Source organism: Zingiber officinale, chromosome 4A, assembly GCF_018446385.1.
Source record: "Zingiber officinale cultivar Zhangliang chromosome 4A, Zo_v1.1, whole genome shotgun sequence".
Taxonomy (NCBI): domain Eukaryota; kingdom Viridiplantae; phylum Streptophyta; class Magnoliopsida; order Zingiberales; family Zingiberaceae; genus Zingiber; species Zingiber officinale.
In genome coordinates, this window is record NC_055992.1 from 149871247 (window position 1) to 149899188 (window position 27942).

General features: G+C 42.4%; 3 protein-coding genes across 3 annotated transcripts; 1 reads left to right on the forward strand and 2 right to left on the reverse strand.

The window, feature by feature from the left end:
• Positions 1–951: 951 nt before the first annotated feature.
• On the forward strand, positions 952–4907 carry LOC121971654 (transcription factor VIP1-like). Its single transcript, XM_042523012.1, has 4 exons — positions 952–1585; positions 1733–1865; positions 3323–3407; positions 4473–4907. The coding sequence occupies exons 1-4, from the start codon at positions 990–992 to the stop codon at positions 4721–4723; spliced, it is 1065 nt and encodes a 354-aa protein (XP_042378946.1). The 5' UTR covers positions 952–989; the 3' UTR covers positions 4724–4907.
• Positions 4908–5218: 311 nt separating this feature from the next.
• Positions 5219–11468, reverse strand: LOC121971655 (V-type proton ATPase 16 kDa proteolipid subunit). The gene is made up of 3 exons (XM_042523014.1): positions 11277–11468; positions 10912–11197; positions 5219–7062 (listed from the first exon to the last, which is right to left on the reverse strand). Exons 1-3 carry the CDS (start codon positions 11350–11352, stop codon positions 6930–6932), a joined length of 495 nt encoding a protein of 164 aa, XP_042378948.1. The 5' UTR covers positions 11353–11468; the 3' UTR covers positions 5219–6929.
• LOC121972927 (protein RALF-like 34) lies at positions 5394–5831 on the reverse strand. Its single transcript, XM_042524540.1, has one exon. The coding sequence runs from the start codon at positions 5829–5831 to the stop codon at positions 5394–5396; it is 438 nt and encodes a 145-aa protein (XP_042380474.1).
• Positions 11469–27942: the final 16474 nt, after the last annotated feature.

Genomic DNA, 27942 nt, shown 5'->3' on the forward strand with positions numbered 1-27942 from the left:
CTTAGTTTAGGGATTTAAAATGGACATAAACTGGACCGACGCCTACTATCCCTCCACCGGGACGCGTCCTCACCGAGTCACTCTCTTCTAGTGACTTACCTTCACTTATCAACTTGCAGTTGATTGACTAGCATCTTGACCCATTAAGTCTTCATGCCAGTTGTCAAATTCACAGACCCATCTGGATTTCGACCGGTTGTTAGGTCTCGCAGACTCAACCGAATTTCCCACCAGATATTAGGTCGAGCTTTTGATTTATCTGAGTTTCGCACCAACTATCGGGTCCCGTGAATCTAGTTGGATTTCAGTCTAATATCAGGTCCTCCAGATCCGTCAATTTCTATACACTTAGTAAAATAATTAAATTAAAAAAAATACCTAAATTAACTCACTTATAATTTAATCCCAAATAATTTAATATCATCGATCACACATAAAAATAATAAATTATAAAAGGCATTTTATATAGAATACATCAAACATCTAAGATATTTTATATAATAAATTAATTTGATATCAGTAGAGTAAATATCTATGTAAATATCATGCACCAGTCTATAGTATCTATCATATATTATTTAATGGCATTTAACTAAGTACCATTGAAGTTACTTTGATCATCATTCGTCCGTCGGTTATCCACAAAGAGGTCACCAAATAAATGAGTATTGTAACTTAACTTTTTTTAAAATAAAAGAATTTGAAAAAAAAACATATTAATAACTCCACAAAAATTAAAATGCTATAAATGAGAGTAATGCTTTTAAGAGTAAAAGAATTTTTAAAAATTGCTAATAGCCTTTATTTAATTAATTAATATTATTATTATTATTATTATTTGGATGGTAATAGCTGAAGACTTGGATTTGCCGTCGCTCAAAGATGCTGTTGCCTGTTGCAGTAACATGCGGTTAGGTTTGACAGGTCTATCTCACACGGACATCACACACACCGGACACTCTCTTAATTGGCATTTGGGACGGCTGCGCATGATTGATTCCGCCGCCTACCATCGCAAAGCAGCCCTTCCGACTCTACCTCGTCTGTCGGCACCAGCGATGGAGCCGAGCGGAGGGCCGCCTGCCGGCGCCCACAACCGGTTCGGGCAGATCCCGCCGCCGAGTAGCCGAAGCGGCGCCCCCGCGCACCGCCGGGCTCACTCCGAGACCTTCATCCGCCTCCCTGACGACTTCCTGTTCGACAACGACCCCGACTTCAGCATCTCGGACATGGACTTCCCCTCGCTTTCCGACGACAATGTGTCTGGTGCCATATCTGGGCCGCTCTTGGCCGAGCATCAGCTGTCAGATCCGCAGGCGGCGAGCAGGCCCGTCCCGGGGCCCCACCTCCGGAACCTTTCGATGGACAGTGCTCTCTTCGACGGGATAGGGCTCCACACCTCAGCCGGGGATGCTGGTGTCGGGCCGGGCAGGAGAGGGCACCACCGACGGAGTGGCTCCGTGGACGGTTCGATCTCGCCGTTGGAGGGGGATTCGACCTCGCTGTTCTCGGATAATGCGAAGAAGGCCATGCCGGCCGATAAGATAGCGGAGCTGGCGCTGCTTGACCCGAAGAGAGCTAAAAGGCATGAATTTCCCCCCTTGATTCCTTTCCCCTTTGCATCCTGCAAGAATTTTTTTTCCTATGAATTATCATCCATGATTATGCATTAACCCTTGGCGTGTCTGCGGATATTCTGGTTGCTAATTTCATTGGGATATCGACTCTACAGGATTCTTGCAAATAGGCAATCTGCTGCCCGTTCGAAGGAGAGGAAGGTCCGTTACACATGTGAACTTGAGCGGAAAGTGCAAACGCTTCAGACTGAGGCAACCACTCTTTCTGCACAGCTCACCCTTCTCCAGGTATCAAAATTAATGGTTTTTTTTTTTTGAAATCTGCATATGATTTTTTGGGTTCCTACTCAAAAGTTAAGCTGGACCATTGCTCATAGTATATTTGGTGATTAGGCAGTAGGTTAGTTTGGTCTCCTATGAAATTACAGTATTGTTAGTCATCTTCTCTTTGCAAGCATATGCAAACTGCTCATACTCGAGCATCAATAATAGAGTATTTTTAGATTCACCGCGATTAATCTTATCATTTGCTGTTCGGGCTGTCCAAATAATTTTGTTTTCAGAATATGATTCTGAGGTGTACAGTATGTGTGAGCTTGTCATGGTTTGATATGTACTTTTTGACTACAATTGTGATCCAGACAACCATTGATGATTACTTATCGTGGAATGCCTACTTGCCATTTTCTTCCAATAGGCAATTTTTAGTTTTGTTGGAGTCGGTGGCAAAAAGAATAAGGAGTAGGACAATAATTGAAGGTTTAAACTTCTTTCGTGTAAATTATACTTCCGCCATTAAGCACAGATACTTTTGAGAGCTAATTTGGTTTACTTTTATAGATGAAAAAATTGCTTATTGAATGAGTCTAACTAATGTTTCGTTATACTTCAATTGCTGTTTTGAGTGGCACTGTACTTTTAACTTGCAGTCCAGGAAGCTAAATGCCAATGCGATTATTGTAAAATATTTAAACCACACAAAAAAGGAAATCACATTAATACTGAAATCAAAGGCTATATAATTGCTGAAGTTATCTGGAGTTGTTAGGTATTAAATATGAAAAATGATCATATTAGTCAATTAATGTATTGGATCCCTTAAATTCATATGTACAGTTGGCCCAATGTGGTCCGACCCTCCGCACTGGCGGGAGCTTTGTGTACCGGGCTGTCCTTTTTTTATTCCTTAAATTGATGTGTCATGTACTTGGTACTTCAGATTATGATGTGAACACTTCGGTGGGTGGGCAATTCAATATGTCTGTCAATAAATTATTCTTTGATTGTTCTAAATGCAGTTCTTTCTTTACAACCAGGCAACTTTACCAACCTTGTAGACTGATAAAGAATTGATATTATTGCATGATTAATGAAAAGTATATGAAATTCAATTTTGTATTGATCTAATGTTTTTTTTTACCTTCTCATCACACAGCATGGCAAGGATAATCCTTTTCACGTTTAAGTTGTATGTTTATTCCACCTACATGACAATGCACATTTGAAAGAATCTACTATTGTAACTCTTCCCTCTCCTAGGATTGTATTTTTTCTGTACTATTTTGTTAATTGTTCTTCCCATGAGAACAAAGATTACATTCTTTTTAACATTTATTTTCTGTAATGAAATATATATATATATATATATATATATATATATATATATATATATATATATATATATATATATATATATTTCATTTCTAAAGAGCTCAAGGACTTATCTCTACTTTTTAATAATACAGAGAGATACTACAGATTTGACCGCAGAGAACAGAGAACTCAAATTGCGGTTGCAGGCTTTGGAACAACAGGCTCAGCTTCGTGATGGTATGTTTAAACTATCCCATGCTTCCTAATCTAAGCACTGCTCAATCTGTTCTTTCCATTAACTCACTTGAAGCTGTAGTCCATTTGTAAATCAAGATCAGAACTATGAATCCCCTGAATGTCTTGAAAATTTTGTTACACTATTTATTAATTTTGAACAGAACTAGTACTTACAAGTCAATCCTGTATGAAGAGTATCAATTATGCAAGATAGAGAGAAGTTCATATCATAGATAGGGTAATTCGGGACTTTAATAAGTTTACTTCATCACTTGCAGTTCATGTTAGATCTTTATCCTACATTTATTTGTAGGATTAGCTTTCTATCATGCTAGATTTGAGAGTAAAAAGTCTACAAAAATTAGCTTACCCGCTACCTGATAAATTGAAGTTTGCTAAGTAGCACTACAGCTCTTTCCTTTTTCCTGCTCCTAAACTTGCACTTTCTTGCTATTATAACAATTCATAGTTTTCTCCTTCAATTCTGGCTGTTCCATTTACCTTGTCCAAATTGGTGCAGAAGAATCGAATGTGTACTCCACTTTTTTTTTATATATTTATTTACACCTAAATCACACAATTATGGATAGATATCCAAGGAAACTATGTTTATTTTCAGCCATGTCCATGCTGAACAATGGTCTTGTTTAATTTCAAATCCAAGTGCTGGTAGCCATATGAAACTTTGCCACATTAATTTGGAGAAGACCATAATTCTTTTAATACACTAACAAAAGGACCATTTAGTTGTCGTGTGTGGTGGCATGGTGTGGTAGGGTTAATTATCTTACGTAACACAAATGCTGCTTGCGTACTCATCAGTAAGCTTGACTGCACTATTATAAATTTAAATCTAACTAAGGTGTGGTCCTTATTCATCAACCAAAAGACTTATCCTTGGATAGAAAGCTCTTTAAATGTCTTGATGGTACAACTGCAAAAGTAAGGCCATTGTCGATAGGAAATTTGTTGGTGTTTTTATATTCACATGGCTTCAAGGTATTAATTTTACGGTTGAGTCTTGATGGTTTTTTGCTAGATCTATTCTTTTCGATTCTTGAACAGCACTCAATGAGACTTTAAGAGAAGAAGTGCAACGACTTAAGATAGTAACCGGACAACTTCCAAATGCAAATGGAAATCATTTCAATGGAGGGCTTCAGCAATCCGTATCAAACTACTACTCTCTGATGCCTCAATTGCCTCCCCGCAATGGACGTCAAGCCCAGCATTTGCATCCATCTCAAAGTCAGGCTTCTTCGAACAACCAACCAACCAAACCTCCCCATTCCCCAAACGATCCCATGGAAATGTGATGCTGAGGTCCATAATCTCATATAGACTTTAACTAATGCATTTAACATGTAGTGTCATGGCATGTGAGCATTGTTCTTGTATCATTAGAGACAGCTGGTGTGGTCATGTATAGTGTTTACAGCAACATATACCTCTTATGTAAAGATGAATCTGTGCTATGAATATGGTCCTTAATTTGCTTAACCAAGCAGCCTTTGTTTCTCAATTTTCCATCTTACTTCATCACGGAAATTAATTTCTTGGCTCATTTTTCATAATTTGAATGTTCTCTTTATTTACACGCCCCTTTGGCGATGAGCTAGTTGCCTGTAATAAACTGATATTATCAATCAGATAAGAATCAGAGCTGGGGCCTGGTGTTGAGTTTTGAAAATCAAGACTTCAGCCTTGGTTGCATGGCAGCGGGGTCTGCATTAAATTAATTTACAGATGACGCCGTATTCATGATGAGTTCTTGGTCATCTCCAAACATTCAATTTAGATTATTCTAGATCTCCAATGAAATTAGCGCTGGATCTTCATAACTTACTAGTAGACGAACAAAAACATTGATAGATAGAATAGCGATGGCATCACAGAAATGCAGGTAAAATAGTGGAGCTGGAGTAGAAGCAGAAGCGTAGTAGTAAATTATGTGACAAGAGCTTTCTCCGCCATGGCCAATGATGATCACCTCCTGCATCGGGAGATGGATTCGCAGTCCCTGGAGTAAGGGTGGACAGGTCCCCTCGCCATGTGACAGTTGTGGGTGTAGTAGGACCGGCCGGAGCGCGGCGGGCAGGGGACGCGGTTGGCCGACAGCGCCGCGTAGGAGATGAAGTAGCGGGCCTGGGGCGGCAAGAACACCGGATGGCTCCGCCGCCGCCGTCGCCGTCTCTTGCTCCTCAACTCCTCCTCCGTTTCTTCTTCTTCTTCTTCTTCTTCTTCCCCATACAGCTCGAAGTCGTCGTCGTCGTCGTTCTTCTCGAAATGGGCGAACGGGAAGGAGGAGGGCCACTCGGTGACCGAGTCCCTCACTAGGCTTCTCGAGCTGGTGCCTTCCTCTTGGGGTTCGCCGGCATTGGCGAGGGCGAGGAGGAGGAAGAGGAGAAGCTTGGGGAGGGCCATCGGTGGAGGGAGGACGAAGCAGACTGGTCTGAGCTCCAAGCTTGGATTATTACATGGAGACAGTTGACAGCTGGGTTTGGCAGAGCTTGGGGACGGATCGCGTGTTCTGGCGCCTCGTGTTTGAACGCGTCATGTGTGACGTGGTTCGCGTAGGCCGCGGCACGAGATGGACCCCTATTGGGACGAAGAAAGGACTGGCGAGTATTTGTGCCTGTTGTGACTCGGGCGAAGTAGGAGATCAGGAACGAGCAGGTTGTCTTCATCCGAGCTGTGGCGGATAAAACTCCAAGCATTCGGATCGGATTTACCGATTCATTTTTAATAAACTAACTATGGAACTCACCGTCTTTTCATTCTTAAAAGAATATCTCTAAATTACTCTCTATTTTTTAAGCTTCAATATATTTTATATTTTAACCCCGTAATGATAAAATATAAGACAGACTTCCAGAGTAGTAATCTTTCACATGACATAATCCGATGTTCGACTTCAAATTAACCACTAAAGAGTGTTTCTTGATGACTTAAATAAGGCCATTTAGGTTAGTAAGAAAACTACACACATGGACGCTTAGGAGTCTCAAAGAGAGAAAATTGCACATCTATCGAATATGGATTTCAAATGGTTACAGAAAAATTCTAAAATTTAGAAATGATCCAAATCAGATCATTTAGGTTATAAAATTGTACACATGAACCCTCAAGTTCCTAAATAATCAAGCCAAGTCCTTTAGGGGAAACAAACATACACATGACCCTTGAGTGCTTAGAGAATTATTCTGATCCTCTTTTAGTGTAAATGTGTGAAGCACTGATATGTCAAGTTGTCTAGTACATCAATCGAAATTCCATTCCATCTAAAGATGGATAACATTATCGGATAAAAAATTATGTCAATTAACATATAGCGTCCATTTGCATGATATCGACCAAAACAATGTGGCTGGCAGAAAAATAGTATTGTGAAAACTTTCTTAGCAGACATATCTCTACTCAGAATGCAACATAAAACCAAGAAAGCAAACTCGATTGTATGGATATTCAATATGAACATGGAGACAAGTCACCAGTGGATACCGAATGTTGAGCTTGAGAATCTTAATCTGCCCTGGATTGGCCAGCGCGAGAGGAAAGAATGATACCAACAATGAGACCGTAGAGTGCCAGTGCTTCAGCAAAGATGAGAATGAGAATCATGCCAACAAACAACTTAGGCTGCTGCGCGTTGGCCCTGAAATCAACACGAAAATTGTTAACATAAATTGTGCCTGCAGTCCCTTAAAGAAAGAAATAGTAGCACAATTCACCAAATGCTGCAACTTGTTTGGGCAGCACAAAGCATTTATACGTCATGCTCAATATGTTAATCAATAATTGTTTTTTTTTTTATGCTATTACATTACTACCTTCTTTGCAGCAATAACAAAAAGCTAGCATACATGGTTGATAATGGCAGTCACCATGGAAAGCTTTCTTTAAGCTCAAACACTGTCAATTGTGAAAAACTCTTGTTTGACCATTGGAACCTCTTTAAGAGAAAGGTGGAGTTCGATTCAAGCTTTTGGATATATTTGTAATAGCGCAGGGGCATTGTGGTAATTTAGTAATTGGGTCAGTGACCAATACTTCCCTAGAACAAGGAAGAGACTCATAGGAGGGAATAAAGAGGTTAGTTTTAAGAAGACACAGTAAATTGTCTAGCCCGGTGGAGTTGAGTGTAACTTGGGTATATAATCAATGCCTGATCAAATCTAAGGAATTCAAAAGAAATTAAATAATTGGATCTTGGAGTACCATTGGCCTACTGTATAAGCAAGGATTGTTCAACTCCATGTGGGATGTCCACTCCAAGAAAGTAAGCAAGTGACTCCTCGCTGCACAAGGGCAGGAGTCTGAACTACACTCACATTTCTACACAAAAACAGAAATAAGGTCACCTAGGGAACATTTCCTCAGTATGTTGCCTTTTGGTCGTGGTTTCCACCAGGAAACACAGACCTCAGGGACGGGAGATACAGATACCTTTTAGTCAGTTGGTTCAATCGGTTGCAAAGGCGGAGAGGTAGCCTCAGATGAAATTGGACCAAGACAGCCCTTTGTTATTGTTATGATCTGGTATTATACTGCAAGATTGCTTAGGTTCTTGCAGATCTTCTAATGATCCAGTCCACAACCAGGTTGAGAGCCAAGAAAGGAAGAGACAGAAAAGAACTCTGGAATACAATCCCAGATAGTGAAGATGAGTTGAACATTGTTCTCATATGTGCACAGTCATTCTCCTCTTTCATACCTGATGCGGCGATGGTGTAAGCCTACCTAGCACGGGGTCAACTGCCACGGCAGAGGTACATGTTACTATTGTATTCCACTGTTGCTACTGTTGCTCTACTTCTCCTCATTTTCCGGTGACTGACTTGAGTATCAAAGGGTCAACGTCAAGGATCCCTTCCCTGGCTAGGCACTGACGCCGTTTGTTTTGCAGAACGGAGCGAAGTCCACGTCCTATCAGTGAAACCGCCACCTCCTAGCTTTCCAGCTTCACGGTTTCAGACAGGATCATTTTGGACCTGGCCAGGGACGCAACGATGTCCCGACCGAGCGGCTACCCCGCTCAGCCCAGCAACGGGACCTAGTCATGGACGGAGCAGAGTCCCGGACGAGTAGTTACTCCGCTCGGACAAGCATACCACTATAGTATCTCTCAACATCCTTTTGGGAGATACTGTCGCTGACACGAGGCATGGTCGACAGGTAGATCGTACAGTCAAAGCTTCTACTGTCGTGTTAGAGATATTCGTGCCCTGTTAAAGTATGGTGTCAAGGGTACTTTCCTGACAAGGCCCTTTCATGGGACATATGGGAGAGCGTGCCAGCATGTCCATGCCTCGAGAAACGAGCACGCCATCTACCAGTGCTCTATATAAAAGAGGGGGGGTCCTTCACCGGCGGAGGTACGCGTTACTATTGTATTCCACTGTTGCTACTGTTGCTCTACTTCTCCCCATTTTCCGATGACTGACTTTAGCGTCGGAGGGCTAACGCCGGGAATCCCTTCCCTGACTCGACACTGACACCATTTGTTTTGCAGAGCGGAGCGAAGTCCACGTCCGGTCAGCGAAGCCGCCACCTCCTAGCTTTCCAGCTTCATGGTTTCAAACTGGATCAATACCCATGGAAGGTAAGTTTGTCAACGATAAAGCCAAGTCTCCACCATAGATTAACTCTTACATCCCTCTAGGCCTACATTATGCTCTTATTAAAAGGAATAGCTAAACTACCAATGAGGAGACCAATCTTTGTCCATTTTGCAGCAGAAGTACAGATTGATGATGAGGCTAGCTTTTATATAATTGTAAGTTGAGACTCAAAACAAAACATGAGGAGGTTATTCTAGTTGCACTTGAAAAGAATCATCCGAGAAATGAGAGTGAATTCAAAATCATGACAAGATATTTTTTTTAAACTACATTCAAAGATAAAGGAGGAATTTTGGTCAAACAAATAGAAGGGACTGATGGTAACTCACATGAATGCTGTCATCTAGGAAGAAACTAAACCAACTAAACAGATTAGTTGAATATATTCCTCCAATAAGATGAGTTACGAATATATAGAGAAAAATCAATCAAACAACAGAGGGAAAGAGGGGAAAGAAAAAATAAAAAGCAATTATGAGATCAAAATTCAAATCCAAACAAGAGAAAAATTCCAGCATGTTAGTTTAAAAAGTACAAACGAGTATAATAAACATCAAACATAAGTGCATAAAGATCCAAGACCAGGGGCAGAAAAAACAATCTAGGACCACCAACAGATTACACCCTATTTAATGCTTCATGTGCTCTGTTCCAACTCCATGTGATGAAAGCCACTACTGCATAAAGCATGAATTAAAGATGCAGTAGTCCCCAGGGCGTAGCACAGATGGGGAGTGCATGGTTCTGTGGCTGAAAGGTCCAGGGGTCGATCCCCGGGGTGTCCTGGGGTTAACGTCTCCGCCATGCACTTTCCACCTGTGTACCTGCATTTACCTCCCTCCATATCCGTGGGACCGGCTCTAGGGGGGCCGCTGATGTGGCGGTTCCACATTTTTATGAATTAAAGATGCAGTAAATTAACAATCAAGATATATTACATCTTAAATTGACTAAGTTAGAACATTTGAGGTAGGAATTTGTCGAACAAAATGTACTCCTTTGTATATGTCAAGAGTCCCTTGATTAAAAGGAGTTGGAGAAAGCTTGGCCCAATTCCTACAATTATGAACATAAGTGCAATAAAAATTCCTGGAAAGTTACTCCTTTCCGGGTAAGTTCTGACCCAAACAAAAGGCAAAACGATTTGGGCATTGTCTTAGATCGAGGCTTGGTGATATGGACATGTCTATAAAGATGCAAACTAGCCACACCCAGAAAGAAAGACCCTATGAAGCTTTATAATTCCCTATAATTGGTTTTGAGCCTTTACCACGGCTTAGGTGGTAGGCAAAGAAAACATCCTTCTAGGGGGAGTGAGCCATCATTGAGATATCACTTTGGAAAAGCTAAAATTCTAACCTCGTGTTAGTACATACAAGCCAAGGAACACAGGCAGTTTCTAAAGGACATAAGCCTCCCAAAAGGTAATAGAGGTATGCAAGGTTTTTGTTGAGAATAGGAGAGCATGGTGTATAAAACCAATCATTTTTTTTTTTTACTCCAATGCAAAAATAAATAAATAAATGGCTACATTCTCTTCCTAATTTTGTTTAGTTTTCCCTTCAATTTATAATAAAAGAAAGGTCTAATATTTAAGTCACACGAAATTCTAATAGAAAAAAAAAAACTACTAAAAAGCATAGCATGCAGATATGGTGACAACGAATAACTACAATAGCAGATTCTTTAAATCACCAACTGCACGAGAACAACCAAAATCATGCCTCCAGATGATGAAATAAATAAAATCATTCTCATTTGAACTTAGAAACAATAATAGATGGAAAATTTAAATAGTTTAGGATCATGAATGCCATCAAAATTCAGATAAAATATCAACATATAATATAAACGTAAAGGAAAAGAGATCCAAAGAAATTTACCGAACACCGGCATCGCCAACGATCCCGATCGCCATGCCTGCAGACAAACCTGCAAGACCGCAAGCGAGGCCCGAGGAGAGATGAGCGTACCCGTCAAAAAGGTAGTATGACTTTGCTTTGGGGTTGATCCCGGTACTTATGATCACAGCAATGATCAACCCGTAGATACCGAGCACCCCTGCCATGACAACCGGCACGATCGATTTCATGACCAGCTCCGGCCGCATCACACCCATGGACGCCACCCCAACACCGCTCTTTGCAGTCCCGTACGCCGCTCCCATGCCTGTAAGCGGACTAGAACCAGTTGTAAGATAGCAGCGAAGATACAGTCTACCAAATAGCGACCAGATCGAAAGGTTTACAGGAGAAGACGAGGGCGGCAGCGGCTCCGAGGAATCCGAAGAAAGGAGCAGTCTCATCGCCGCTGAAGGAGGACATGATTCCGGCAAGGAGATCAAAGAGAAACGATGAATTTTGGCCTCGATTTCTTCCTCCACCTAGAGCTCCGTCCGTCGATGGCAAAAGGGAATCCTGTGATCAGGAAGTTTATGGAAAAGGCCTCGGACTTTATTTTAAATACAGGGTAGCTCCGTCATTCTAATAAAATTATCGCCAAAATGCTAATTTCTTTCCAAGTGCATAATTTTGTTGGATTTCAATCGTTAAAATGTATCACATAATTTAAAATTTCTAACAAATTAATCATTTTTTACATCATATATATATATATATATATATATATATATATATATATATATATATATATATATATCCGGCGGTAAGAACAAGGGACCCCCGCTCTAGGGAGTCAACGTCACGTGGAAGTCAAAGGGCCAGGTGGCCGACCGGAGATGAGTGGGTCGAACGCCCGGTCGGCTGACCGGGGTCTAACTGATGGCAAAGGGCGCCCCAGCAGGAAGCTGGGCCCCGACGCTCATGGTACAGGATCGTAGGGCCGAGCGGAGGATACGCTCGGCCATAGACCACTATATGCGCCCGGCCGGACGTAAGGCAGCAAGCCGGCCGGACGCCCGGAGCGCAGGTCGGCCGGCCGGACGACTGGCCAGAAGCAAAGGGGAAAAGGACAAGGGACATCTTTTCCTGACAGCGGGCATGTTCCACGTTTAGGCCATACTCCAAATCTTACGACAGGGGATTCCGCTGTCCCATCGAAGACATGCTTGGACTGTAGCAGTATGAGATCAGGTAAGTTCACTGACAGACCCTTATTAGGGTATGGGCTAAGGACACGTGTACACCTCGATATGTGTGCATCCGCTTCTCCCCAGCCCTATATAAAGACTCTCATCCTTCGCCGGAGGTACGCATTCTACAACTTTCGGAGCCACTTTCTTGTTGAGCTTTGCCTGACTTGAGCGTCGGAGGGTCGTCGCCGGAAACCCCTTCCCGGCCCGACTTCCTTGCAGGTTCGCCGGAGCGTCGTCCGACCGGCCTGAGATCCACGTCAGCGACTTGGAGAGCGCCACGTGCCCAGCGTCCGTTGATTCAGCTTTCGGACATGATCAATTTGGCGCCGTCTGTGGGAACGCTCCTGCATCCGAACCGAAACAATGGGCGAGGCTGGACGACAGCACACGGTGACGCTTTCCACGGAAGAACTTGATGCTCTGATCGAGTTAAGGGTCGTCAAGCTTGTGGAACAAAAACAGAAGGCACTAGCCGAGCGGCCTGAGCAGCAAGCCACATCGGCCTCAGGTGGCCGAGCGGAAGCACCACCGGCCACGGTTCCATTCCATCGAGCTCTATTCCGCACCTCTGAAGCCGCAGCAACTAATCGAGATCGGGGATCATCTTCGGATGAAATGCCAAGACGAGATAGCAGAAAAGGAAAAGCCCCCCGAGCGAACGCATCGCCCGAGCGGATCAACCGCCAATTTTCAGAGGCTATTCTAAAAGACCCTCTGCCCAAGCACTATGTGCCTCCGACGATCAGTGAGTACAATGGAACCAGCGATCCGGATGATCATTTAGGTAAATTCGATAACACTGCAATTCTGCATCAATACACAAATGGGGTGAGTGTCGAGTTTTCCTCACCACCCTTTCCGGATCAGCTCAACGATGGTTTCGGAGGCTGCCGGACGGATCCATCACAAGCTTCAAGGACTTCCGAACGACCTTCCTCCATCATTTTGCAAGCAGTCGGCGCTATCAAAAAACCAGCGTTAGTCTGTTTGCCATCAAACAGGAAGCCCGCGAATCGCTCCGAGCTTACATCCAGCGGTTCAACAGAGTGGCCATGGACATTCCAACGGCCACCTCGGAGACTATGATGAATGCCTTCACACAAGGCCTCGTGGATGGGGATTTCTTCCGGTCACTCATTCGGAAGCCGGCCCGAGACTACGACCACATGTTGCACCGGGCCAACGAATACATCAACGTGGAAGAAGCGCAAGCGGCCCGGAAAAAAGAAACTCTAGCCGAGCAGGCTCCTCATGCCGAACGGAAGCCGAACGCTGCTCATCAGCCACCCAGAGGACCAAGGGCCGAAGCAATCCGCTCCCCCCATGCTAGGTCCCACGTGCAAGAGGTAGCTACCGCGCGGCCCAGGCCAAAGAAGAGATGGACCCCGATGCTCTGCTCCTTCTATCGGACGGACACACATAACACCAAGGATTGTCGTAGTCTTCCACTAATCGCCCACCCCGTTCCCAGAGGTGGCGGTCATCGGTCGCCATCAGCCGACAGACGACAGAAGCCTAGTGAAGTCGATCGGACGGTAGCCGACAGACGACAACAACAGACTCCCGAGCGGCATCGCTCTCCGAGGCGGGAGAATCTTCGGATGTCTAGGGAACGTCCCCGACCGTCCGCTCGGGAAGAAGAAAATAGAAATAATACTTCCCGAGGCGAGATCAACATCATAGCTGGTGGGCCGACCGGAGGAGACTCTAACCGAGCAAGAAAGACGAGCGTCCGGGAGCTCCAGATCCATGCAGTTGGCTGCAGTCGAGAACGGGCGAGTGGACCCGAAATCAGTTTCGGGCCCGGGGACTTGGAAGGAGTTGAAGTGCCCCACGACGACGCTCTGCTCATCAAAGCGGTAATAGCCAACTACACTATTCACCGCGTTTTTATTGACACAAGAAGCTCGGTCAACATCATATTCAAAAAGGCGTTCGATCAACTACAAATTGACCGAGCCGAGCTCTTGCCCATGACAACCCCCCTCTACGGGTTCACGGGCAATGAAGTCCTGCCGGTCGGACAAATACGGCTGGCTATCTCACTGGGAGAAGAGCCGCTCAGGAGGACGCGGACAGCAAACTTCGTGGTGGTGGACTCTCCCTCATCATACAACGTCATTTTGGGACGACCGGCGCTCAGCGAGTTCCGGGCGGCCGTCTCCACCTTCCACCAGAAGATCAAGTTCCCCGTCGAAGACAAAGTGGGAGAAGTACGGGGAGATCAACTGGCAGCTCGGCGATGCTACGTTGAAATGGTCCGAGCAGAAGCAAATTCCGCTCGGAAGTCGCCACGGATCGAGGTGAATGCTATAACTGAAAAGCCTCCCTCTTTAGTTTATGAAGAAAAAGAGGAAGTGCAGATACACCCAACCCAATCGGAGGCCACGACATTCATCGCGTCCGATCTGGAGGCGAATCAGAAAGAGGAGGTGATCCTATGCCTCCGGAGAAACCATGATGTCTTCGTCTGGTCGACCCATGAGCTGCCCGGAATTTCACCAAGTATAGCGCAGCATGAGCTCCACGTCCGACCGGACGCTCGGCCAGTAAAGCAAAGAAAAAGGGACTTCAGCGCCGAGCAGAATGCCATCATCCGAGCGGAGGTGGAGAAACTTTTGGAGGCCGGCCATATACGCGAGGTCCAGTTCCCGAGCTGGCTGGCGAATGTGGTGCTAGTTTCCAAGCCCGGCAACAAGTGGAGAGTGTGCATCGATTTCCGGGACCTTAACAAGGCGTGCCCAAAGGACTTTTACCCCTTGCCCCAAATCGATCAATTGGTGGATTCTACGGCCGGCTGCGAGTTGATATGCATGCTCGACGTCTATCAGGGATATCATCAAGTGCCGCTTGCCCGGGAAGATCAAGAAAAAGTTAGCTTCGTGACGGCCGACGGCACCTATTGCTATAATGTGATGCCGTTCGGATTGAAGAACGCGGGAGCCACTTATCAACGCTTGATGAACAAAGTGTTCAAGGAGCAGATCGGGCGGAATTTGGAAGTTTATGTGGACGACATTCTTATCAAGTCCGTCCGAGCGGCCGATCTCTTCAAAGACATGGAGGAAACCTTCCGAACGTTGCGGAAATATGGAGTTAAGCTAAATCCTCAGAAGTGCCTGTTCGGAGCAAAAGGAGGGTGTTTCTTAGGTTACATAGTGACCGAGCGGGGTATCGAAGCAAATCCCAGCAAGGTGAAAGCTCTACAAGACATGCCGCCTCCGCGAAATACGAGGGAAGTGCAGCGCTTGACCGGTCGGATAACTGTTTTGTCCAGATTCATATCTAAAACCGCCGACCGGAGCCTTCCTTTTTTCAAATTCTTGCGCAAGGCCACTAAGTTTCACTAGGACGAAGAATGTGATCGGGCGTTCGAAGATTTGAAGACATATCTGAACTCTCTCCCGGTATTAGCCAAGCCGGCTGCGGGTGAGCCACTTTGTATCTACTTGTCTTCAACCGAACAAGCAATCGGCTTGGCACTGGTGAGGGCGAGCAGAGAAGAGGCTGTGTATTTTCTTAGTCATATTTTAAAAGATGCTGAATCTCGCTACACGGGGCTCCAGAAACTAGCTTTCGCTTTGGTCCTCGCCGCTCGGCGCCTTCGTCCATACTTCCTGGCGCATACCATCATTGTCAAAACCAATAGCCCGCTCGGGCGTGTATTACTGAATCCAGAAGCGTCCGGGCGGCTCATCAAATGGACGACGGAGTTAAGTGAATTTGACATCCAATACCAGCCCCGCTCGGCAATCAAAGCGCAATCCTTGGCAGATTTTGTGACTGAGATGCAGAATTCAGAGCCGGAAGCTATGTGGAAAATATTTGTGGACGGATCATCCACTCGGCTCGGAAGCGGGATTGGAATACTGTTGCTCTCCCCTCAAGAAGAAAAGATGCACTTATCCGTCCGGCTGGATTATAAAGCTACAAACAATGAAGCTGAGTATGAAGCTCTCATAGCCGGCTTGCAGGCAGCTCGGCATGTGGGAGCCGGACGGGTGACTATACATTCAAATTCTCAGTTGGCCGCTCAGCAGCTCTCTGGCACCTTTGAAATCAACAGCGCTCGGCTCAAGCTCTACGCTGAAGCCTTTGAGAAGCTTAAAGCCAATTTTAGAGAAGTCATTGTCCAGAAGATACCCAGAGCGGAAAATCAAACGACCGATGAGCTAGCCAAACTCGCGAGCTCAATAACGTCGGTCGCCATTCAACAGCCGATTGAACAAGTATTGTTGGTGGCGCACGTCGACCGTATGGAGGGTCTCACGTTCCCGAGCGACTGGAGGACACCCATCATGGAGTTTCTCCGCTCGAGTGCTACATTGTCCGATCGGGATGAAGCCCAGCTACTAAGGAGGAGAGCCGGTCGGTTCACGCTCATTGGAGATCAATTATACAAGAAGACTTTCTCCCGCCCGCTTCTGAAATACGTGAGTTCAAAAGATGCAACATACATCCTCCAAGAAGTGCATCAAGGATCGTGCGGGGGACATCCGGGCGGGCGATCACTAGCTAAAAAGATACTGCTGGCCGGATACTTCTGGCCAACTTTACAAGCAGACACCGCTCGGATCGTCGCGACGTGCCTTTCTTGTCAAAGGTATCATAATTTCTCTCACCGACCGACGGAAGAAATGAAGGTCGTTACTGTGTCGTGTTCGTTCGACCAATGGGGAATGGATATTGTGGGTCCGTTTCCTATGGCGACCGGACAACGAAAATTTTTATTGGTGGCGGTTGATTATTTTTCCAAGTGGGTGGAGGCCGAGCCGCTAGCCAAGATCACTGAGCAGATGGTCAAGAAATTTATTTGGCAGAACATCATCTGTCGGTTCGGCATCCCCCGTCGACTTATTTCCGACAACGGGCGGCAATTCACAGGAAAATTGTTCGAAGATTGGTGTAAAAGCTACGACATCGAACAACACTTCACGTCCGTGGCATATCCCCAAAGTAATGGTCAAGCCGAAGTAGCCAATCGGGAGATTCTTCGCATCTTGCGGGCTCGGCTCGACCATATGGGAGGAAGCTGGGTGGATGAAGTGTCAGGCGTCTATAAATCATCCGAGCGGAAGACCGTCGAGCTCCGACGTTAAATATCGAGAGACGAGTCGGCGTCTATAAATCATCCGAGCGGAAGATCGTCGAGCTCCGACGTTAAATATCGGGATGAGCGGAAGATCGTCGAGCTCCGACGTTAAATATCGAGAGACGAGCCGGCGTCTATAAATCATCCGAGCGGAAGACCGTCGAGCTCCGACGTTAAAAATCGAGAGACGAGCCGGCGTCTATAAATCATCTGAGCGGAAGACCGTCGAGCTCCGACGTTAAATATCGAGAGACGAGCCGGCGTCTATAAATCATCCGAGTGGAAGACCGTCGAGCTCCAACGTTAAAAATCGAGAGACGAGCCGGCGTCTATAAATCATCCGAGCGGAAGATCGTCGAGCTCCGACGTTAAATATCAAGAGACGAGCCGACGTCTATATATCATCCGAGCGGAAGACCGTCGAGCTCTGACGTTAAATATCGAAAGACGAGCCGGCGTCTATAAATCATCCGAGCGGAAGACCGTCGAGCTCCGACGTTAAATATCGAGAGACGAGCCAGCGTCTATAAATCATCCGAGCGGAAGACCGTCGAGCTCCGAAGTTAAATATCGAGAGACGAGCCAGCGTCTATAAATCATCCGAGCGGAAGACCGTCGAGCTCCGACGTCAAATATCGAGAGACGAGCCGGCGTCTATAAATCATCCGAGCGGAAGACCGTCGAGTTCCGACGTTAAATATCGAGAGACGAGCCGACGTCTATAAATCATCCGAGCGGATGAGACCAATAAAAAGGATGCAATTGTCCAAGAAACTCGCCGTCAATATCGTTCGATCGTCTCCACGTTCCGCTCGACCCAGTACCCAAAGGTACTTCATCGGTGTCTAGCGAGCGGTCTCTGCTATCAAAGCGGAATGTTGCATATTGGAAATATTACATATTTAGCCGAGCGGAAGGGCAACGCCAAATGCTTAAAAACACATGTTTTTCTAATACCAGAGATGTGATAATAGGCGAGCGGACAACACACATTAACTAGCAAAAGGACAAAGTACGCGAAAGGAAAATGGTGCATTAAAATTAAAACTTTAGGCTGAGCGGCCTAAGTATAAAAAAAGATCATTTTTTGGCCTAGTGGCCTAATTACATATAAAGACGTCTACTCAATGTAATCATAAAGGTCCTTGGAGATATTGTCCAGGAGCGCCACTTGATCGCCGGCCGGAATAGTAGTGGACTCCGGAAGAAGACCCTTAGACTTCAGATAAGTGGTGGTGGCGGTCATAGCCAAGTCGAAGGCTGTGTACATCCGCTCGCAGATTTTTTCAGAGAATTCAGGCGAGCGGATGTAGCTCTGTCTTAGGGCAGCGACCCGACTCGGCTCGGCCTCTTGATATTCTTTGAGGGCCGCCTGGGAGGCAGTAAGGGAATCCTGCAGATTTTGAAGTTTCTCCGCGTCAGCCGAGCGGCCCGCCTTCTCTCTATCAAACTGCTCCGTCAGCTCCTTTACCTTCAGCTCCAGGCCCCGAGCCTCCACGTTCTTCTTCTCCAAATCGGAAATCACCGTGTTTTTCCGAGTGGTGGCCAAGGTTATTTTTGTGTCGAGCGACTTGACTTGTCGCTCGGACTCGGCCAAGGCATGGGCTTGATCGGCCGTCTTTTTCTGCTCGGCCGCCAACAAATCTTGAGCTTTCTTCAGCTCCTTTTGCCGCTCGGCATACGAGGGGCCTTGAGAGCCGGACGAGCCGCTAACCGCCTTCAGTTGTCTCAATTCCTCGTCCACCATCGCCAGGCGGTTGGAGACAGCTATCTCTTCCACCCATCTCTGGCAAGAGAATTAGAAGTTGTTAGTGGCCGAGCGGAGTATAATGGCACGGATGCGCCGCCCGGCTAGACTCGCAGTCCAGTCAGTCGGACTAATCGCCTCCTTCGACTAGATTTGAAAGGGAGGCAAGTGATCCGGCGGTAAGAACAGGGGACCCCCGCTCTAGGGAGTCAACGCCACGTGGAAGTCAAAGGGTCAGGTGGCCGACCGGAGATGGGTGGGTCGAACGCCCGGCCGGCTGACCGAGGTCTAACTGATGGCAAAGGGCGCTCCAGCAGGAAGCTGGGCCCCGACGCTCATGGTACAGGATCGTAGGGCCGAGCGGAGGACACGCTCGGCCGAAACATGAGGAAACATACTGCTAACAGTTTTCACAAAGCACATCACCGAGAATCTTCCAAGTAGACCACTATATGCGCCCGGCCGAACGTAAGGCAGCAAGCCGGCCGGACGCCCAGAGCGCAGGCCGGTCGGTCGGACGACCGGCCAGAAGCAAAGGGGAAAAGGACAAGGGACATCTTTTCCTGACAGCGGGCATGTTCCACGTTTAGGCCATACTCCAAATCTTACGACAGGGGATTCCGCTGTCCCATCGAAGACATGCTTGGACTGTAGCAGTATGGGATCAGGTAAGCTCACTGACAGGCCCTTACTAGGGTATGGGCTAAGGACACGTGTACACCTCGGTATGTGTGCATCCGCTTCTCCCCAGCCCTATATAAAGACCCTCATCCTTCGCCGGAGGTACGCGTTCTACAACTTTCGGAGCCACTTTCTTGTTGAGCTTTGCCTGACTTGAGCGTCGGAGGGTCGTCGCCGGGAACCCCTTCCCGGCCCGACTTCCTTGCAAGTTCGCCGGAGCGTCGTTCGACCGGCCTGAGATCCACGTCAGCGACTCGGAGAGCGCCATGTGCCCAGCGTCCGTTGATTCAGTTTTCGGACAGGATTATATATATATATATATATATATATATATATATATATATATATATATAAATTCCCTATATAGGTATAATTTTTGTTATGCTGATTTTCACTTCCTTAATCTAAACCCAAACTCTTTACCTAAACCTTATGCCTTAAAAAAGATTAACGTGTTCACATGATAGTCACGGATGGGTGCGCGCATCAAATCGATAAACACCCTATGAGCACGTAGTATTTTTTTTTTATTTTCATTTCCTTTAAACTAAACATAAACCTTAACTTTTAAACTTCAAAACTTAACTTAAAAATAAAATTAAACTAAGGACTCACTGTGATATATATATATATATATATATATATATATATATATATATATATATATATATATATATATATATATATAATTAATGAAATACTATTCTACGCATTGATTCAACATATTTAATTTTAAATATTATAGATATAATTATTTAAATTATTAAAATAAAATTTAAACTAATAGGTACTTGTAGATGAGTGTGCAGTATGACAAAATTCTTAAGGTGCGTTTGATTTAAGTCATTATATATAATCTTGGTTATGTGATTACTAGGTAATCACATAACCAAGGTTATAGGGAATAAAATATAACCAAATATTGTTTGGTTCAACTTAGGTAATGCAACAAAAACTTGTTTGTTTGAAGGTTTTAATGAATACCCTAGTTTAATATTTTACCGTATTACCCTCAGTTATAAAACCAACTATACATATTATTATTATTATTATTATTATTATTTATTTTTAAATATTTTTTTACTTTTCCTTTTCTGGTATATTTTTTTATTTTTTTATGTGTTTTTTTATTTTTTAATGTTTTTATATTTTTATATTATTTATATTTATATTTTTTTATTTTTTCACATTTTTTAAATTTTAAATTTTCTTTATTTATTTTTTTTAATTTTATTTTTTTAAAAAAAATTTTATAATTTTTTTAAATTTTTAAAAAAATTTTATAATTTTATATATTTTTTTAAATTTTTATAATTTTTTAACATTTTTAAAAATTTTATATTTTATTTTTAAAATTTTTATTATTTTTATTATTTTTAATTATTTATTTTTTAAAAAAAATTAAATTTTTAAATTTTTTAAAACTTTTTTTTATTTTTTTTACATTTTTAAATATTTTTTTACATTTTTTCTCTTTTTTTCATGTTTTTTCTTATCGAAGGGTATTTTTGGTAAAAAAAATTCGTTAACCCCGGAATCAACAAAAACCTTAATTTTCTGAGGTTTTCCGATTCCGGGCTGCATGACCCTTTTACTGATGTGTCAGGCATGGAACATTACTTGGGAATCATCGAATACCTAAACCAAACAAGGTTTTTGTTGATAACCTTAGATGGATAACCAAGATTATCAAGAATAACCCCGAATCAAACGTACCCTTATAGTGAAATGTTACTCGACACACTTATTCATCGATAACCCGTGAATATTTAGTATTATTTTTTAAAAAAAATTATTAATTTTATTATAATTTATGGTTCAGCTTATAATATTTAAGCTAAAGGGTACTATATATATATATAATAGTTAATTAGTTTGTACATCAATTCAATATATTACTGGGTGATATTCATATGTATACTACTGAGTGATACTCATATATCCTAGCACCCAAGACAATGCTAATATCTGTCGGGAGTATGCATAAATTATTAAATGTTTTATATAATTTTATAAATTCATAAGAGCATTCATAATAAATAGGGATATTTCTCTCAAATATTTATAGCTCCCATTTCTACATGATTTTTTAAATATTTTACTATTCAAATATCTCAATTTTCACAATAAAATATTCTCCACTCTCACACTATTTGAATGGGTCACACTAGATTTAATTAAAATATAAAAATAAAAAAAATCAAAAACAGTGAGGGCCCACTATTTTGATGGATCCCATAAGAAATAAGAAAAAATCATCGGGTATAAAAACATTATGTCGGATGATTTTTAATCATCCTTCAAATATCTCTACAATAAAAAATATTTAAAAAATATATATATTTAAAAAAAATATCCTATCCAATCATTCCTACTGCAGATGCTCTGACGAAGACGCCAGAGCGACTTGGACATGGTCGGCCGCAAGCGCACGTGGTAGACAGCGAATTTCCACGTCGCCACCAAGGAGCACGACGTGTGTGGCTATCGATGTCAAACGACTCGCACTGCTTTTCTCCTTCCTTCGCAACGGTTCTTCTCCTGCTGTTGCTAAATTAACAACCCACAGAGCTGACTTCTAAGGGCCATGGCCAATTAACAACAGCTAATTCTGCTAATAAATCACATCAGCAACTTACTGGAGATTATAAGCCTGCTATTAGCACTTTCTTCTCTGTTCTTCCAACGCTTCATCTACTGCTAATTTTATTTGACTTGTGGCTGCTTAATCGGTGAAAAATGTGCAGCATGATGACTTCAGAGAGACTTGAGAAGATCGAAAAAGGAGACAATTCAAAGTGACAAAACATAAAGCATCTTGGACTGTTGGTTGATTCTAAAGTAGGTGAAACAGATCCAGTTCTTAATTTCTTGATGGAAAAAAAAAAATCATCCCACACCTAATACGCTACTTTTTTGAATTTGGTGATCGATCTAATCAGTATAGTTATAGACAAGTCTTCATCTGAGTTTATTAATTCGATATATATGATTTGAAAATAAAAGATAAATATATATAAAATGGTAGTCCAGCATCCAAGAAATCCCAAATCTTCTCTAATGCGTTACGTAGACATCGTACTCTACGACGGCGTTCCTCGTGGTAGCGTTGACGCTGTAGGTCTTGAGCAGGGCGTAGCCGCGGCCCTGCCGGAAGTGGCCGGTGCCGCCGACCACGGGTATCTCCCGCTCATGGTTGAGCACCGGGTTACGGCCCATAATGGAGATGGTGCTCCCATTGTACTCGGGCGAAGTCAGAGCCAGGTTCATGGCCATGAGCAGGGCCGAGTCGGAGGCGTTCCGGGAGACCACCACGTAGAACCCCTTCGCCGGCCGACCGGCGTCGACGAGGGGTCCGGCCCCTCCGTCATCGCGTCGTCGATCACCACCGTCACGCCGAAGCCGCTGGAGGGGTCGACCGGCTGCGTGACGATGACGGCGGTGGGGTTTGGGGCGGTCACGAGGTCGTGCCAGAAGAAGTGGAGGTGGGTCACCGTCGCGCCGGCGGCGGTGAGGGAGACAGCGGCGACGAGGAGGATAGGGAGGATGGTGGAGGAGCAGGAAGAGCGGAAGGCCGTGGCCATTGATGAGAGGTTGTAAGGCGGCAGGGGAAGCGATGCGACCAATTTAATAGAAAACGAGAAGTATTAAAAAACGAAATATGAATATAAATTAAAGGAGGATTTTTTTTTTATACAACTGATTAAGCAGGGCTGTTGTGAACCAATTATTATATATTCTGATTTTGATTTTTTTTTTTTACAAAAAACAACAACTCGGATGTTTTTAAAAAATGAAATTAATTCGTTGACTGAAGAGAGGTAAAATGAGAAATAATGTAAAATTACATATAATTTAAATTCAATTTGCAATACAGATGATTTAAATAGATAATCTCATATTATCAACAGAGGCTAATTTTTACTACGTGCAAAAGAGCGACATATCTATGTTTTCGAGCGGAAAGATTGGCTAAGCAGTAGAGCAGCACAATCGAACGTAGCAGATCAAAGAGGGGCTGATCGAGCAGTAAGGTTGGGAGGCAGAAAGGTCGACCAGGCGAATAGAGAAAGCAGTAAGGTCGATCGGACAAAGTAGTCAGGCCTAGCAACATGTCGGTCGGGCGAACAGATAGACAGGTCGAGTAAGCTGATGTCGATCGGGCGAAGACCTCAGCTATGACAGTCGACCTATTCAGATAATAGACCGAGCAGTTAAGAAATTACGGAACAAGGAGGTACCATTAGTAAAAGTCATGTGGCAAAATCATACAGCAGAAGAGGCAACTTGGGAGACAGAAGCTAGTATGAGACAGAAGTACCCAGAGTTATTTTAAGTTCGAGGACGAACTTTTTATAAGGTATGGGTGATTACAGAGCCGTACCTGTATTTGACGGGGCCCGAAGCGAAAATAAAAAGTGGCCTTTTATCGATAAATAATTGTAATGTTCAATTTGCAACTAATAAATACATAAAATACACAAATAAACCAAAAATACTATATTACATCAATAAAAAGTTAACAAATATTTGAAATAATTACATAAACACTACTCGTCTAGCTGTTTTAGAGGCAAAAATATTTATCAAATCTGCATAATCTAATTGCCGGACTATTTCTTTCTCAATCGATAACATTGCTAGCCCATTTAGTCTATCCTGTGACATTGTTGATCGAAGATAATTCTTGATTAACTTCAACTTCGAGAAACTTCTTTCTGCCGATGCAACTGTTACTGGTATGGTTAACAAAATCTTATAGGCAATATAAGTATTTGGGAATAAACCATTTAGTTTTGCCAGACATTGTAGCATATCAATTGCTCTTTTTTCATTTGTTAAATAGCACCTCACGACAATCAACTCTGAATACAACTCATCACCATTAATGTCTGAACGTCCATTGTGACTCAAAAATTGTTGAAGCTCCATACAAGACTTCATCAAGCTAGTTAAAGGCTCATTCTTTAACTTCTCCAAATTCAATAAAAACCCAAAAATCTTTTGATATTGTTTAAATTGTTCAAATCAAACTTGAAGAGAAGATCGAGCTTGATCAATTATAAATAGAAAATATTCAACTCTAAAAGACTCTTCACCTGATCGTGTTACATTATCATTGTCACTTTCATCAAATTGTTTCTTTCTTCGAATGATGCGTTTTTCTCGAAATGTAGGTTCAATCCCCATTTCACTTGCCATTTGTTTAGCTTCATTCATGGAACTAGCAAACCCTTCATCTCTAAACTCATCAAGAAATTGAACAAGTCCTTGTAACAGATTGATTGCAATATCAATATCCATATCTTCAGATTGAATAAACTTACTCACGGTATTTATTGCTCGTAACAAGTTATACCAGATTACTATTCCAAGCAAGAACTCAAAACTCTCAAGATCATATAGGGCTAAGGTCTCAGCATCACTCTTTGTTTTAGAATCTTCAGCAACTTCTGCCAAATCAAGTAAAGCATCTCTTATATGTACAATTTGCTCTTTTATGGCTTTCACACTTTCGACATGACTTTCCCAACGGGTATGTGACAATGGCTTAACAGTCAAACCAGGCACCTTATCTTTAAAAATTTTCCATCTCTTTGTAGAGGAAGAAAACAATGTGTAGATGCGTTGCACCACTCCAAAGAAAGACTTGGCTTTAGGACAACATTCCACCATATCAACTAAGGCCAAATTAAGACTATGACAACCACACGGTGTATAAAAAGCTCTAGGATTTATTTCAAGCAATCTTTTTTGTACACCTTTGTGTCTTCCACTCATGTTAGATCCGTTGTCATACCCCTGTCCTCTTATGTCATCAATGTCAAGCCCAACTCTAGTTAACACATTCATAAGTTCACTTAATAACCCAAGATCTGATGTGTCATCCACCTTCAAAAACTCAACCCAATATTCTTCTACTTTTGGTGTGTCTGTTGAATCATCCAAGCATCGTAGCACTAGAGACATTTGTTCTTGATGACTCGCATCTGGAGTACAATCAAGTATTACTGAAAAATATTTTGCATGTTTAACTTTTGCAATGATTGACCTTTTCACTTCATTTGCCAAAGTTTCTATCAATTCATTCTGAATTTTGGGACTAAAATATGTATTTTGAGATTCCCTTGCTTCACAACGCCGAACATGCTCTTCCATCACTGGATCAAACTCAGCAACCATTTCTATCATTTGCAAAAATAGCCCATTATTCTCGACATAAAGTTTCTCATCATCCCCTCGAAAGGCCAAAGTATTTTTAGCAAGTGTTTTCACAATGGAGATTATTCTTGTTAACACTTGCCTCCAATGTTGTCTTTCTTTGTTGATTTGAAGTTGCATACTGTAATCAATTGTTTGATTTTTTTTCAGCCTCTTTTCTGATTCAACCCAAGCAATCATGCAATCCATATGATCTCTACTAGCTTCATGTTGTTTAAGACTTCTATGCATATTACGCCAGTCTTTGTATCCATCATTACCCAAATTCTTGAACAATAGAAACAAAATATTTTATCCAATGAAATAGAATATACAAGCCATCTTCTATCTATTGTTTGTCCATTTGTCATTACCCGTGTATAATGCGATGAATCAAAATGTCTATTGTTACTATCCTTAGGAAACAAAAAATCATTCACTCTTTTTGGACCCATTTCTATTAAGTAATCTCTCAATTTTTGACTGATGTTATTCCAATTTTCAGGATCCTGCAAATTCAGAGTTGAATCTAATTTTTCATGTTGAGAGTCTTCTTCTAAGTTTTCATTCGACTCGATCAAATTGGCAGCCTCAACTAATTCCTCATTTTCATTGTGACTTTGTTCTTCAATCACCAAATTATCCACTAATTCCTCTCTTTCTATTCTGCTACTTCTTCTAAAATATTTGTTAATATCACCGGCTTGACTTTGAATTAATGCCTCCTCTCTTTGTTTCATTTTTCTCTTTTGAGCTCCAGACATATATTTAGGAGGCATTTTTAATATTCTTTTATTATACCTGCAAGGTATTAAAATTAAATATCAACTCAATAATTCATGTCTACATTCAAGAGTAACAATATATTATGTTAGATTTTTTTGGATAGTTTTCTGATAAAAAATTGATTAAATCAAACGACATTTAATAAGAAGAGGCAGCTACAATTAACTGACAATGTATATAAGAATACTATTGGACTAATTTCAAATTTTCAATGAATAAGAAAACACATTATCTTACAATTTACATAATATATTTATATAAGCTAATTGCAGATTTAAAAGATTTGATCACCTAACTAATTTTCTAATAGGTGATTTATATAAACAACAAAGTAAAAGACGTAGCATGGAAAATCATCAAAAATGAAAAGGAGTTTAACCTTTTCTAGAAAATCATCAAAGTAAACTAATTGCTGGTTCAATTATGAATTAACAAGACTGAAACTAGAATTGATAAAAGAAAAAAAAATATGTGAAAATGATAGCACAAAAAGTAAAGCAGAGATCAAAAACTGATAAAAGAACACTGGAGAAAAGAAATACCATCCATTGACCTAACTAACCTTTGTTTGTGAACTAATAAAAAAAATTAGAAATATCATCCAATTATCCAATACAAAAGTAAAGAAGAGAAAGTCTAAAGAAAGATTAAAATTAAACATTTAAACTTAATATTAGACAATGATGTACAAAAATAAAATCTAACCAAATTGTCCAATGTCCAAATCCTACTGCTGAGTGCTGACGAATCAAGATTCAAGAATGTCGGAGAATTGGAGAAGAGCAATTGGAAAGAACACTGAATGTCTGAACACTGGAGAAAAATCATGTGATGTTAGCAGCGTTGGTGCGATGCAACGCTATGCCTATGTGCATAGGCTTAAAATGCCTTCTCGCTTCTCTAGAGTCTAGGGATGCCCTGCAGAAGGGATTAGCAAACGTTAGAGATATAAAAACCAAGTCTTTACCTTAAGTTTTTAGAAATTAGAAGATCATTAGAAAAGTAAGAAAGGGGAGAGGGAAATTACAGGGGTTTTTTTCTCTAAAAAAAAACTTGGTGAAAAGAATCTTTATTAGACAGGATATCAGGATTGTATTTGAGAAATTGGGGAAAAACACTGGTTTTCTTCATAAAATTTAGTCAGCTACAGCTAGGTTAAAACAATCAAAAGCTCGAGAAATCTTGAGTTCTTGACCAAAAAAATCGTGAAAAGTCGATCTCGGCACTCGGCAGCCGGCAAAATAGTAATACTGATCTCAAAAAAAGACAAAGAAGCGAGAGGAAGAGAGCAAGAGGAAGACTGGAAGAGGGAT

Bases quoted from the DNA above. Each gene is read 5' to 3' on its own strand.
- LOC121971654 (XM_042523012.1), top strand. From the start codon at position 990: ATGATTGATTCCGCCGCCTACCATCGCAAAGCAGCCCTTCCGACTCTA. The intron at 1,866-3,322 runs GTATCAAAATTA...TTAATAATACAG, and splicing joins CACAGCTCACCCTTCTCCAG to AGAGATACTACAGATTTGAC. The intron at 3,408-4,472 runs GTATGTTTAAAC...ATTCTTGAACAG, and splicing joins ACAGGCTCAGCTTCGTGATG to CACTCAATGAGACTTTAAGA.
- LOC121972927 (XM_042524540.1), bottom strand. From the start codon at position 5,831: ATGGCCCTCCCCAAGCTTCTCCTCTTCCTCCTCCTCGCCCTCGCCAAT.
- LOC121971655 (XM_042523014.1), bottom strand. From the start codon at position 11,352: ATGTCCTCCTTCAGCGGCGATGAGACTGCTCCTTTCTTCGGATTCCTC. The intron at 11,198-11,276 runs GTAAACCTTTCG...GTCCGCTTACAG, and splicing joins TGCCGCCCTCGTCTTCTCCT to GCATGGGAGCGGCGTACGGG. The intron at 7,063-10,911 runs GTAAATTTCTTT...TGTTGATTTCAG, and splicing joins GTTGGCGATGCCGGTGTTCG to GGCCAACGCGCAGCAGCCTA.